Raw genomic sequence first — 13511 nt, 5'->3', positions numbered from 1 at the left:
ACAATAACATAAAAGTGAAACATCATAACAATGGATTCGAAATGCAATTTTTTGTACACATTGTGCTTCGAAATAATAAGTCACTGCATTGACCTCCCCTGCTTCTGCCGACTATCACTTTAACGCAGGAACTGGTCTCCGGGAAAACGACTTTAACTAGATGCAAAGTAATGGGAAACGTTCCGTTTCACACCTTTTTGAAGGTTGCTGTAATGAAATATGTAGCATTTAACAAGCATTAAAAACCATCTCACCATCGGTTAGCTGCCGCAAAATGATTTTTCCGAAGAACTTTCATACTCAGCTTCCATCGAGTTGCTGCAGCCCAGTGAGCTGGTGCCTCGGCTACACGTTGCAATCATCTTTCTTGTTTAATTAGAAACTTGAACCATTCCGTAATTGGCATACCCGTTCGAGGTTTGAATAGTGGCCCGTTGCTCGGCCATTTGTTGGTTAGCTGGATTCGGTTTTTTCTTTATTCGTATTCTTGCTTCTCTTTTTGCTCTCGGTACGCTCCGTCTGTTTCTGGGCAAGACGGTCGCCAAACGACTTCGCATCATATGCTTTGGCACATTCGGACCGAGCTTACCACCGGGACCCGAAGTAAGGAGAATTGTTTTGAAGTGCCAACTGAAGTGCCAAAGTTGCTTCCTCCTGGATGAGACCATCGAAAAGATGGAGGGTAAAGAAAATTTATAACACCCTTTCCCCACCCCTCCAAACGAAACCGTTCGCCCACAAACTCTCCAGCGAAACCATACCGTCATCATCATCAAAAAGTTAGAAACGTAGCATTATGGGCGAACGGAGAGAAAATTACAGACCATTCCAGTCATTATTGCTGAACTTCGGGAAAGATGCAAAATCCTTTGCATCCTTTGCGGAGCAGTTCTTCCTGTGAAGACCAAGAGGAACAAAAAGAAATGCATTTTATTGGACGGCTTTCAATTTCGCCGTACAGTAGTGCACCGAGCAGTACAAATTGGCTGTTTGTAAACGTAAAGATGGTCATTTCGTTCTGGTACGTGCAGGTGGCTCGTGCTACGCTCCAACTAATCATTATCTTCGAACCGTACGTCGACCAATTATTAGTGTTGCTACACGCAAAGCAACACGTGTCCACACCAACGTGCATGCTGTGGTTTATACTTTCATCAGCACACTGCTACGTGCACTAGGAAGAGAGTTTCGATTGAGACTGCATTTTCTCTGAATCTTATATCATTCAACCATTCCATTGGCAACGAGCGACGAAGGTATGATGCAAGGCGTGCCAATTATTTGTGCAATGATTTGATTAGGATCAATTTCTAACGCAACGCTAGACAACTTAAGCGTGGGACTGGTTGTGTGTGTATGATTTATACGGTTGATAACTTGAACCGAACTGTTGAAGATTTCTCGTCTGCTAGGGAGGGGTGATATTTCATGGCATACACATGTAGGATGTATTGAACGAGTAGGTTACTTAATTGGATTAATTCTGTTAAGAGACTGAAGATATCAAACCGTTGCGCTTGCAAATAGATCCCACTCTCCTATTGATTGCCGCCTGTCTATTGATCAGCCGGAAGTACGATTGAATTATTAGCTTGAACATGACTTGAACAAACCGCATTATGTCTATGTTCTCAATATTTCGGCAACCGGTTGATAAAAGATATGTATTAAAATTTCATGGAGTGTCTTTATAAGCATCTTGAAAGCTCCGATGTCCTAGGTGGTTAATCCGGTAGTGTCGATGATTTTCCACTCGCCAGGTACCAGAATTGAATCCCATGTGAATCGACTCCCCGTACTGCAGACTGACATTCCAACTTCAAGTATTATCAATATAAAGAGGCTTTTCAAACACTGGAACAACTTCGTTCATGTTTTACATAATATGCAGAGACGTGAAAATTTTCTGAAATAAAACCTTTTTAGTGCCTTGTCTACAACCAATTTGAGACATTCCTTCAGATTGTCCACTGGGTTAAAATAATTTCTTTTAGAGTTTTTATTATATCTTTAGATTCTTAACATGTGCTTAATGTGAAAAGAAAAAATATAATTTCACTAGTTTTATTTTATTTTGTTTATTTTTCACCATTTTTACTCAAAATTTAACTTACACAAAACTTTAATAAATAAAGCATTTTCCATTACGAACGGTCGTTTCCCACTGTGATTTAAACAGACGTCAAACGAACTTCTTGTACCGACCGCTAGATGGCGCTGTTACAACAACAACGTTTGTTTACATTCGTGTTTCGCGTTACAGCTGTGTTGTGTGCCTGAATGAATCGGTTTCCCCGAAGTTTAAAAGATAGCCTGAACGTTAAGTGAGATTTACCAAATATTCATCATCTGCCTTGGCTAAACGTTGTAATGGCAGACCAAGAAACAAACGGGTACAACGATGAAGCAAGCGACTTCAAGCGTAAAAGCAATGCCAGCCTTCGTGAGATCGACCCCGACGATGACGGTGAAGAATCTAGCAAGCAATCGGAAAAGGTGCAAGAATACATAAGAAACATACTGAACGAACGAGTTTCATTAGATCGTAAATATCCCATTGCTGATCGGTTGCTGCAAATGGGTAAGTGGCACTTCGATTCTTCATAACCCCTTGAACCTCACCTTATCTCTTATTTTGCAGAGGTTGAAACTGTACAAAAAAATGGAAAACCTCCAGCTCGCCGCTACATTGATATTTACCGGGAAAAGCCCATCAAACTGCAGGTGAAGGTGATCGTACCGGTAAAGGAACACCCGAAATTCAACTTCGTCGGTAAACTGCTTGGCCCAAAAGGAAACTCCCTGAAACGTCTGCAGGAAGATACCATGTGCAAAATGGCAATTCTGGGTCGAGGTTCGATGAAGGATCGCAAAAAGGAAGAAGAGCTTCGGTTAACAATGGACCCCAAATTTGCCCACCTAAACGATGATCTGCACGTCGAAATTAATGCACTGGGACCGCCAGCGGAGGCACACGCTCGCATTGCATACGCGCTAGCAGAGGTGCGAAAGTTTCTTATTCCCGACAGTAACGATTTTATTCGCCAGGAGCAGATGCGTGAAATGTTAGAAGATCCGGAGTGTGATTTACCGGTGAAAAAGGCGTACCAAAAATCGATTGCACCTCATACGAATGTTCACGATGGTCAACCATCGTCCGGGATGATGTCCAGCACCTCAGTACCTGTCTCATCACGATCATTACCAACTCAGCGGAAGGTTTTTTCGATTTTAGACAAAGCACGTGCCGCTCTGGAAGACACTCATTTCCCACGGTGAGGCAGCTTAAACGGTTACAAATACAATCACTTTCTTCTAACTTTTAAGAATTTTATTCCGTTTCAGCTCAACTGCGTTAAGATATGAAGAACCTTCACGGTACGAGCGTGAACCTTTTGATTCATCGTACCAGTACCACCCACAACCACCTCCACCTCGATCAAAATATGAAAGCAATAACCATAATGACGATTACCGAAGAGATTACTACCGCAATTCCAGCTCGTACTCTGGTAAGTACAGTGTTATGCTTGTTATTCTAGCGATTAGCAAATTTTTAACCAGCGAACAAAAAAGACTGGTGTAAACGTAAACCCCAATAACTCCCCAAAACCTGATAAATCCTTACAACATTTAAACACGAATATGGCGCTAAAAACATATACAAACTCTTATTCAGAATCATTGTCAGTTCCTCCGTCGAAACCGAGCGCCACATCGATGAGCGGTCGATCGTGGAAACCGTCAACATACAGTGGAAGTTCAACGCGAGAACAAAACGATCTGAAACATCACGCTACCCGGGATCTCCATTCGTATCGTCATACACCGTATGGACGACAATCGAAATAGAAGTACGCGTTAGTTAATTAAAAGATTATTATTTGCTACTGCCAAGTACGTTTCTGATATAGATGTAGAAGAGAGAGCACACAAAAGCAAGTTATAAGTTAATTGCAATAATAAAAGCAAGCTCAGTTCTAAAATGAGCATTAAAACTACTTTTGTTGCGATGTCGATGATCCGACCACGCATATTTGAGCCATCCGGCTATAATAAGCCAAAGAAGGTCCCCCATGCTGCCTGCTTTTTCTCAGGGTTTTTGTTTCCAAAGCAGTGGATGGAGAATTATTTATTGATACATTAATTTAGTAAATGATTTTCCAACAGAAGCGTGAGGAAGTAATATTTCTGAATTTTGTATTTTAAATTGATCCTACTATAAAACTGGCAGATACTTTACGAATCGTTTGTAATCAATCAATAGTCACTGTTAGCTTCCAACATTTCCAATAGCCATACTGAACTGCTTTTAAACCACGCTGCAAAATATAGTAAAATAATATACCAAAATAAAAATAGGTACGTAAATAAATCAAAATAAAAAACTAAATAACTTCAAACATGGAAACAGGAAATAAAATGTAAAAGAAAGATCAAGCATAAATGAAGACAAAAAGTGCAAAAACTAGTGAAAAAAGAGAATATTGTTATAATATCGTGAGCAATAATCATATTAAAAAGCCGTAAACCATCAAACAACTATAAAAGCAGTGAAATTAAAATCAAGAAAAAAAGAAGATATAATTAAATGTAACGAATCACAAATGCACGTTACATAATGAATATTACTTACGAGCAGCGTCGCAACAACCCACCGATCTATCTTCCCATAATAAGAAAAAAATCCAAAACCTACAAATTCATTCCATTTCAAACATACATTATGCAAGACATACTATTTATATCCATACACACATTCATATTTTACTTCAGTTTGTGTGTGTACTTCGTCTATGCTTAGGCACCCCTTCGCCATTATAATCACCAAACAATTGTGATTGATTGTTCACTCGTGAACGGCAGTATCTATCAGAGCTAATACACCACTACAATCAAACATACTTCGACAAACAAGGTATTTAAATAGATTTTTTAAATTATTGCTTGTATTACGTTTTATAAATCAAAACATTTAAGTGAAGTTTTCATATCAGATTTGTAATTTTATTCTATACATTGTGTAACATGTAACAAATTTCATATTAATATTAAGGCACAGAATGATGGACTGGGCACAATATTTAATACTTTCCATTGTTGTTCGTTTGCTTTAGGAGTCTTACATATAACAATTTCCCTGCATCTTTGTTTCTTTGATGAATGTGCTGCATCGTAAACGAATTTCCATACGTTATTAACATTAATCACGCAATTGCTGCTAATTTCATTAGCGCTTTAAGTTTAAATTGTGAAAATCTCTACAACATCCTGCACTTGCTATGATATTTTAAATCCTTTGGTCTAAGAATGCTTGCCTCATTCCCGTTTTTTGCTGGGTGGGGCCGACTTCGAGGGATAAATTGCAAACAGTGCCAGTTGAATGCCGCTGAGCGTAACCGCTGCTAAATTTTGTAGCTTATTGGAGAGACGATGCAAATAATATTATCGAATATGCATTTCTTGATCAATTCACTTTAAAAAACTTACCACTACGAACACATTGTTCAAGATCACACCGTACAACAGCCAACTCAGTCCAACGATCGTACCGGACAGGATCATGGCGAACGGAAGCCCTTCGGTACTTTTCTTTCTAATGATTTCTGGTAAACCGAGCAGCGGTTGTCCGATAAGGCACAGCATCAGCACAGTGATGATCATACCGAAGCGATCCTCTACCACTGCCGGATTCTCTATCTTAACGTATCCAAGCAATGTGATCGTAAACAGGGCCGTCCCGCCGACCTGGCGCCAAAAGCCTGACCGCTCGGTTGGTGGTGTATAGAGCAGGAAGAATAAAGCGTAGGCCAAACTGATCGTGAGACCGATCAAATTTGCATTGGTCATTGCGGAATCATTCATCAGCATCCCGTGCTGCAGGAACAGAACGGTACTACGGGAAGAGGATGAACATCAGAATCGAGATGAATGTAATGCTTTAACGGGATGGAAGCTCTGCTTACAGTCCACAACCACCGACGAATGGCATTGCCGAGAATCCGTCCGTCGTGCCTTTCTTCCGGATGTCGTTGCACACGAAGCAACCGCTAAACATCTGTCCCACCGTAAGGATGCCGGCCGCCATTCCGACCTGTTCCTTGTACGGTTGTAGAGCTTCCGATATTGCTTCCATTTTCACTCAATTCACTCACGCAAAGTTCAACAACACACGGAATTGTTCTCGGCACCTCTCTCAAGGGCAGTGCGCGTTATGTTGCGCGATGCTGTTTCGGTTGGTACCGCACAGATACTAAGCGACACTGTGCGACCACGATCAACCATCACACTGGTCCAGCTGATGAGAATCACCGCTCACAGATTGTAGCTGCATGAGTGTAGTCGTGTTAACGCATCCATCCTCTTAACGCGACAGTGAATGTCGAGGTCAGCCCGCTATGTTCCACAGCGTTGTTTCATCCCCACACGCCGGTAGAGACGATCGATTCGACAGTAGGGACCGAAAAACGTGACTTAGCATGTTCGCTATCAGATGCGCTGGAGGGGGTGGGTTGGAGTTTCGGTGTTCGGTTTCGCGCTAGAAGGCACTCACCAATATTTATAGCCGAGGTGCGTAGAATCGTAGAACCACCTGCACGCTTACCACCACGTGGTTGAAGATGACAATTGGAAAATAGAAGTATGAGAAGGGGTTGTTGCGTGAGACAGGCCCAGGCATCGTTGATTCGCTCTTGCAATTCGGTTGGCTGTGTTTCTGCTATGACAAAACATGACAACCAGTTTCGGAATTGCACGTCCCGGTTTATCTTATCTTATCTTTTTCGCGTCAGAATCGCGCTTTGATATTAAATGACAACGTTCACAGCGTCCAGTGGTGTGTAGGGTGAATGATACTGATGCAATTCGTTTGTAATAAAAATGATACTTTATATTTGCAATAAGTACTTTTGTAGATTTTTCCGCTGGTGATTTAAAAAAAATGCAACTGTCTGGGATTCAAAATTGAACAGACTTTCCTAACTGCCGCATGCAATAGAGTTATTTTTAAACTCACCTTGTATTGCAATCTAACAAAAAAGCAACACCGCCTGGCTTTCAATGTAAAATCTCAACACAGCCTGGCGCAGCGTCCAGAAGCAACCATGAACAAACGATGCTTGCGTTTTGTGTTACAAATGCCTTATCAACTGTCCGGCAGACGGACCAAGCTTTCGCACCAAACAGCAACATTGAAGATACGGCTTGCCGTGAATCCTTCGCGGCGGATTAGCGTTGCTTTTTTCCCTTACCGTCAGCTTTGGCTGCTGGATAAATGATGAACAACGATAGCTGGACCATGCACAAGCCCATCGCTATGATTTTCTGGACCTGTGGATGGAAGCGGTCGGTAAAAGGTAAAAGGGCCTGCATTTACAAAACTTTTACCCATTATCCACTTACCACTATGAACGTGTTGTTGATGAGTAGCCCGTACAGCAGCCACAGGATAGTTGCACCGGTGGAGGCGAGTATTGCCGGCAGTGGCAATCCGGCACTGCTTTTGGCGCGAATAATTGAACGCTACAGTGAATGGAGGGGAATTTATTAAAATTTTACCATTCCGTGGAAATTTTAAGCCCCATTTTTTGGATGCCTTACGAGCTGAGCCAGCGGAAGCGCGATGAATGCAAGGGCCAGCATTGTCAAAACCATTCCAAGCCGGTACATCACTTCGGGACTGTCACCCTGGGCGCCATACGCGTACAGACCCGCCGTAACAGTGGCCGTGCCGATCGTGAGTCTGTAAAACGAGCTTCTCAAACTGCGCGGCGTATACCAACAGTACCAAAGCGAGTAAAGTATTGAAAAGGTTAGTGTAATAATACTCGTCCAGATTAGTGCCGGAGCTTGAAGCTTCTGAGAGTACTGCAGTTGAAGAATGGAGCTGAAAAGGTGCAGATTATACCGATTAGACATCTTAGAGCATAAAATGGTACCTCGGCGCACCGTACTCACAGTCCGCATCCACCGATGAACCGAACCGGTGAAACACCGACCGTCGTTCCTCGTCGTCGAATGTCATTACAAATGAACCAGCCCGCTACGTACTGAGCAACCGTGAGAAACCCGGCTGCCTGTCCGATCCGCTCCCGGTACGGTTCGAGACCGGCTAATAGTGTCGTGCTAAACATGGCTCACCAAATGACAACGCAGACTGGCGAACCGTACAACTAAGCTGCATCGGCTGATGTCGATTCGAGGAACTCTCGAAAGATCTCATCCAACGCAGACACCGGCAGGATGCTAACTGCGAGAGAAGATGGCGAACAAGCCCCAGGGTGGCGTGGTTTAATTAATGTACTCCGGTCTCTTACGATGAGTGAGCGACGACGACGCTAATCTCTCTTATAAATCTCGGAGGCTTAGGCATCATGCTAACACTTATCTGTGAAATGAGAACCAGCTCACCAGCATATTTGTTTTACAATCAGCACCATGGAGTGTGTGCTTGGTCTCTTCAATGCTGGCAGCATGTGTTGGATGTTGCTTTATCGAAGCACAAATAATTTATTAGGTTAACAATGTTCCTTTTTGATGTTTTCTTTTACAAGTTGTTGCAGACTTTTTAAAATAGTAATTTTTTGAGAAAATTATTTTAATCAAAAGCTCTGTCATCAATTATGTTTTTTCATGGTCAGTTTACTTCCAATAAATCACTCACTGTTACGAACCCCGAAAAACTTCCATTACTTTCCCCTTGTTTCGATACATTTAAACCAACATTTACGGGTGCCATTTTCACACCATCATTGCATCCGCTCTATTTACCGCCTCATTTGGTGACATGCTCGATACCAAGACGACCAAGTAAAACCAAAACTTTCTCGTTGCCGATAGTCAGCAATTCTTTGACTTGTGATGCCGGATGTTTTTGCTGCCTCCGATGTGGCACGCTCCGGCACTTGCTGCAGGGATAAACCATCCTGCTTCGGAAAAGCGCTATTTTCCTTCCATTTTCAAAGTTTTTGTATCGTACTGCCGGCCGGGGAGGGGAAAGCTTTCAGGTTCGTTGGTTATGTGATTATGTGCATTGTAATTGTAGTAGAGATAATGGGAGGGGTGGTTAGGGAAAGATTTGTGGAAGGAAATTTCGCAATCGTTCAACACCGATACCGTACACAATGGTAACTGTTAGCAGAAAGTGAATGTGCATGCATGGGGCGATGCACTGTGGAATGTTTTGTCTTCGAGGAAAAGAGACGCCATTAGCATGCAATTTTGAGATTTTGAGCACAAAACAATGCAGCGTCGTACTACGGTTGAAATGGGGAACTTCGCCCTAGTTACCTTTCGCTGATATACCGAGCAGATGGAATGAATGTGCTTTTATGAACCATCTCAATTTTCCATTATGCATGATATTGTCTGACGGAGACAAAAGGTAAGAGGTTACTTTTACTACAAAAGCATTAAGCTTAGTGCAACAACAGGTTAGTGCTGTCGTGGCGGAAGGTTGAGTTAGGATTGTTTAGGTTGCGAGTTTAGAGTGATATTTCCGTTCAATCTCACATGAACGTGGGGGTGGGCTAAAATAGCTTTTTTCGGTGGGTTTCTGATAATGCCCGTTATAATGTGGTCAGCAGCTAAGTTAAGCTCTTCATCTCCTGAAAATTGTTGTTCCGAAACCTCCTTAAATTGTTACAGAATTAAAGTTTTGAAGTAAATATCCAGAACGATGCATTGTGCCCTGAGAAATAAAAAATCACATGAGTGAGTGCCACCTTGCTCTTACAACTTTAATGGATCTCCACCATCATATTATGATGCTGATGATGATGATGCATACAGGTACAGTAAGAAAAACAACGCGATAAGCGCTGTACCACCGGAGCTCGTGAAAATGTACTCTCGGCAATTGCTGACTGCTCGACTGCTGCATATGTTATAGCGCGCTGTTCTGCTTGATGGATATCACAGCACAGCTGAGCAAAGCGGTTGGCCAAGCAATACGAGACCAACTAGTGGTATGGAAATTGCGAAAAACTCACGGTTAGAAGAAAGCCAAAATGATACAGTAGTTTTCGCTACTGTTGGATGGATGTGGATTAGAGCCTAGAGGAAAATTTTAAACTTCTAAGCAGATGATTGTTCTACCTCAGGTTATTGTTAAAGCTAGATCTATTGACTATGAATTTCTAAAAGTTGATACATTTTATTTAGAAATTCTATATAAATTCCATTTGTAAAATTCGTCATAAACTGCCTCCAATGCCTAACATCGAAAAGTAAGTCATGTTAGCCCTAGCGACATACTCGCACAACCTTCAACTATTCTCACACACAAACACACCAAGGCACTGTTATCGGGCCGGCTGTGCTTATCAACATTCCCCGAGCCGTAGTGGGTTAAATACATTTGATAAGGGTTACAAATGCCAAACCACGGTATGAAGCTGATGAAAGGTGTTAGCCATACCTTGGTAGACACGGTACGTTGGCGTGTTGCTGCTGTTTCTTATTTCTCATTAGCTGAAGCAGCTGGAAATGGAGGAATTACTTGATGTTTGGCTTTCACCGCTATGCCATCTATTAATTTATCAGACCCACTACTCCATCATCCGTCGCGATGTGTTTGACAGAAAGGATAGGCCTTTCACGATGACGTGCGTAATTAATGAAAGAAAGGGAATAAGAAAAAGTTTCCACACTCCAATCATGAATATCCCTGACGACGACGAGATTCTCATAGCTTAATTTTCCTTTAACTACCGTATTCTTGGAAATGGGCATTCAGCAGCCGTTAACTGTCCTGATTTAAGATTGTATTATCGTATTTAACTCACCTTGCATGAACTTGCTGATTACTCTTTTAATTCGCAAATCTGTTCATTTTCCCAGTGCTCTGCTTGCTTTTATCATTTTTCTTCTGCCAACATCGGATGTTGGAAGCGAATATGCGATTGAAAAATAAAATCCAAACAATATCTCCCGCATCTGATTGTTATTCTCCCATTCGCCATTTTTCTGTTTGTTTCTGCTGATACAGTGATGCAGTGATCGGTGCAATGGAATGGAAATGATTCTTTCATCGGAGTCTCGCACCTCGCGAGATGTCCGGAGAGGAGTTGTGCTGAGGGGAAGTAATGCCGGTAGAAGCAGTATTGTGTCTGTACCCTTTTTCTGCTGTCTGATTGATTCATGTGTGTCAGGTTCGACCGGTTATTTTCGCTTATCAAACGAACGCGAACCGAAAGTGGAGCGAAACAACAGTGGAAGTAATTTTATTAGCCAACTGTTGTTGTTTGGCTGAACCGATTCGCAAAACAAATTATACACTGGCACAGGCTTCCAGTGGCCTGACAGTATCCAATTACTGCAGCTAGTTTGATTCATCAACTGATGTTTGGGAATGGAGGTTGATATTCGAAAAAATGGATGTATGGTCGGGAGCTCCGTTGGACTTCAGTCCCCGGGGTTGAAAATGGGGAAACCATTTTGTTGGATATTTATTTGCTACGAGCAAAATACGATCGGCTGTACCGTTTCGTAAGCACTAGTTCCAAGAAATCCTTGTAATCCTGCTATTCGAACACTCTACAGTACTGGGTACTCTGATTGCATCGCAACCCGGCGAAGCAAAAATGTACCCAACCCAGCGAGAAAATATACTGCACATCGTGAGCTTTAACATCGAGAACCCAATCACATTCGATCGGCTAATCTTACTATATAAATTTAGGGATAAAATTGGATACTTTTCAATCAATGGTACGAATGCTTTGGATCATTTTCCCTTGCATACAACGTACGATTCGTGTACGGTGCACAGCAACTCGTCACAGAACAGCTCGTACATACAACAATTTGCTATGCGTTATTGACAGCCGGGTGGTATTACTGGGTCTATCCTTCCATCAGCCTCTCTCACTGTATCTGCATCTATGTATGACAACTATTCGAAAGTCAATTCCTCCACCATCGGAAAATTGAACATCATTTTGATTGTACTGAAGCAGTAAATGGACAGCATGCTTCCCCTATACGAGCTATACAATTGACCCGACCGATTGACCTATCCCGGAAGAAGGAACAAACTCACTAGCAAACACACACACACACTCACCCATCCACTTCTCCAAAGCCCATAAATTAATATGCAAATTTGAGTGACATCCCATTAATTGCCACCATCGACAAAAGCGCGACCCCGCGAATCTGACGACGGGTCGATACTGATCATTATGCCACCTTTCTCTGATGGGGGGTTTAGCGGGAGTTATGATTAAAATTAAATGGTTCTATCGATCGGTTCCCAAAAAATTTGTACCCAGTGTTTGTATCGAGCAACTTTAAAGCGTGTTCTGGCGTATTTTCGTTCGTTTGTTTCGGGTTATTCATTAGTGGTTATTTGATTTCAATTCGAAGAGCGTATTTTGTACAGGTTTCATTTTTCTTTTTCGGTGATGTAAAGATTAGTTTTAATTAAATTAAATTGAATTACCGCAAAATAAGCATATTATGTGTATCTGAATCTGTATCTTTATGTGAAAAAAGATTAAAATGATAAAAATTGTAATTCATCGTTCTGGAGGATTTTACTTCGATGTGCCTCGTACGATACATACAAAAACGAATCAAACCATGAAATTCATGTAGCTATTCCAATTTATTTTGCCAACTCAACCCAGGCTTTTCCAGGTAACGCAGTTGACGAAATTGTTGCAGTTATTCGAGCAGCGAAACTACTGTCCTATATCACAACAGCACGGATGGCATTTTCCAATTTTCCCCTTCCATCCGAAGTGTTTAGCTCTTGATCCCTTTACGGCAATACTTTTCATTCCCGGGTTGGTTCTGTGAAATTGGATGGAATTGGAATTGGAATATCTTGCGCGACAAATGAATCAAAGCATCGCAGTACGGCATCGGTGTAACGCTGTCAGCAATATAGGAGTTAATCTTCTTTACACTGGAACTCACAAACCATGGATCCTCAAATAAACGAGATTGTTCGTTCCCGATGCGTGCTGACGTCAAAAACGACGATTTCTAGCGACAAGAACAATTGAAATCGATTTTTTTTGTACATTTTCAAAAATAGAACGAAAATAATTAACCGTATATGAAGCATTTAAACACATAAACTTTAAACTGTTTAGTTAAATGCCATATTCCATGCTGATAAGCCTTAGAAATGGTTGTTCATACAGCTTCAAGCATTCTCTATTATTCCAACAACATGTGTCTCTTAAAACAATGTTCAACACATCAGGTTAGTTCTTCTCTATACTCGATAAAAGCTACTTTGGTTTTGTGTCGTATCTACTCTTAATTTACACGTATTTGCTTTTGCATAATTATTTGATACCCGCCTGGCAAAACGTACAGTACTAAGCATCAACCATAAAATTGCATTTCAATTATTTCACCTGTAGCTGTGAACAGACCGACGAGTGAAAACTTGCCCCACACTACGATAGTACGAAATAAAACTCCAAAAGAACACCTTCCTCACCACACTTTGCTCTAAGCGAAAATGATTCAACCAACCCCCTTTTTTCCAATACAGT

General features: G+C 41.6%; 3 protein-coding genes across 4 annotated transcripts; 1 reads left to right on the top strand and 2 right to left on the bottom strand.

Moving 5' to 3' along the window:
• The first annotated feature begins 2230 nt into the window (after positions 1-2230).
• LOC118504605 (KH domain-containing, RNA-binding, signal transduction-associated protein 3-like) lies at positions 2231-4921 on the top strand. 2 transcript variants are annotated; one of them, XM_036039282.1, is made up of 4 exons: positions 2231-2581; positions 2642-3275; positions 3346-3512; positions 4777-4921. In XM_036039282.1, the coding sequence occupies exons 1-4, from the start codon at positions 2371-2373 to the stop codon at positions 4839-4841; spliced, it is 1077 nt and encodes a 358-aa protein (XP_035895175.1). In that variant the 5' UTR covers positions 2231-2370; the 3' UTR covers positions 4842-4921. The 2 variants fall into 2 exon arrangements, with proteins under 2 accessions (XP_035895175.1, XP_035895174.1); XM_036039281.1 differs by having other exon boundaries at positions 2232-2581; positions 3680-4904.
• A 59-nt stretch (positions 4922-4980) lies between these two features.
• On the bottom strand, positions 4981-6762 carry LOC118504607 (sugar transporter SWEET1-like). Its single transcript, XM_036039284.1, has 3 exons — positions 5967-6762; positions 5491-5896; positions 4981-5418 (listed from the first exon to the last, which is right to left on the bottom strand). Exons 1-3 carry the CDS (start codon positions 6134-6136, stop codon positions 5320-5322), a joined length of 675 nt encoding a protein of 224 aa, XP_035895177.1. The 5' UTR covers positions 6137-6762; the 3' UTR covers positions 4981-5319.
• Positions 6763-6863: 101 nt separating this feature from the next.
• LOC118504606 (sugar transporter SWEET1-like) lies at positions 6864-8261 on the bottom strand. Its single transcript, XM_036039283.1, has 4 exons — positions 7957-8261; positions 7600-7885; positions 7402-7521; positions 6864-7329 (listed from the first exon to the last, which is right to left on the bottom strand). The coding sequence occupies exons 1-4, from the start codon at positions 8130-8132 to the stop codon at positions 7228-7230; spliced, it is 684 nt and encodes a 227-aa protein (XP_035895176.1). The 5' UTR covers positions 8133-8261; the 3' UTR covers positions 6864-7227.
• Between the last annotated feature and the right edge of the window lie 5250 nt (positions 8262-13511).

This window comes from Anopheles stephensi, chromosome 2 (genome assembly GCF_013141755.1).
Source record: "Anopheles stephensi strain Indian chromosome 2, UCI_ANSTEP_V1.0, whole genome shotgun sequence".
Lineage (NCBI taxonomy): Eukaryota > Metazoa > Arthropoda > Insecta > Diptera > Culicidae > Anopheles > Anopheles stephensi.
Note: the sequence above shows the minus strand (reverse complement) of the source record. Positions and strands in the feature narration are given on the sequence as shown.

Excerpts from the sequence above, each read along its gene's own strand:
- LOC118504605 (XM_036039281.1), top strand. The coding sequence starts at position 2,371 with ATGGCAGACCAAGAAACAAACGGGTACAACGATGAAGCAAGCGACTTC. Across the intron at positions 2,582-2,641 it reads TGATCGGTTGCTGCAAATGG|AGGTTGAAACTGTACAAAAA; the intron begins GTAAGTGGCACT and ends CTTATTTTGCAG. Across the intron at positions 3,513-3,679 it reads CAATTCCAGCTCGTACTCTG|AATCATTGTCAGTTCCTCCG; the intron begins GTAAGTACAGTG and ends ACTCTTATTCAG.
- LOC118504607 (XM_036039284.1), bottom strand. The coding sequence starts at position 6,136 with ATGGAAGCAATATCGGAAGCTCTACAACCGTACAAGGAACAGGTCGGA. Across the intron at positions 5,897-5,966 it reads TTCGTCGGTGGTTGTGGACT|TACCGTTCTGTTCCTGCAGC; the intron begins GTAAGCAGAGCT and ends CTCTTCCCGTAG. Across the intron at positions 5,419-5,490 it reads TGAACAATGTGTTCGTAGTG|CTACAAAATTTAGCAGCGGT; the intron begins GTAAGTTTTTTA and ends CTCTCCAATAAG.
- LOC118504606 (XM_036039283.1), bottom strand. The coding sequence starts at position 8,132 with ATGTTTAGCACGACACTATTAGCCGGTCTCGAACCGTACCGGGAGCGG. Across the intron at positions 7,886-7,956 it reads TTCATCGGTGGATGCGGACT|CTCCATTCTTCAACTGCAGT; the intron begins GTGAGTACGGTG and ends GCACCTTTTCAG. Across the intron at positions 7,522-7,599 it reads CGCTTCCGCTGGCTCAGCTC|CGTTCAATTATTCGCGCCAA; the intron begins GTAAGGCATCCA and ends CATTCACTGTAG.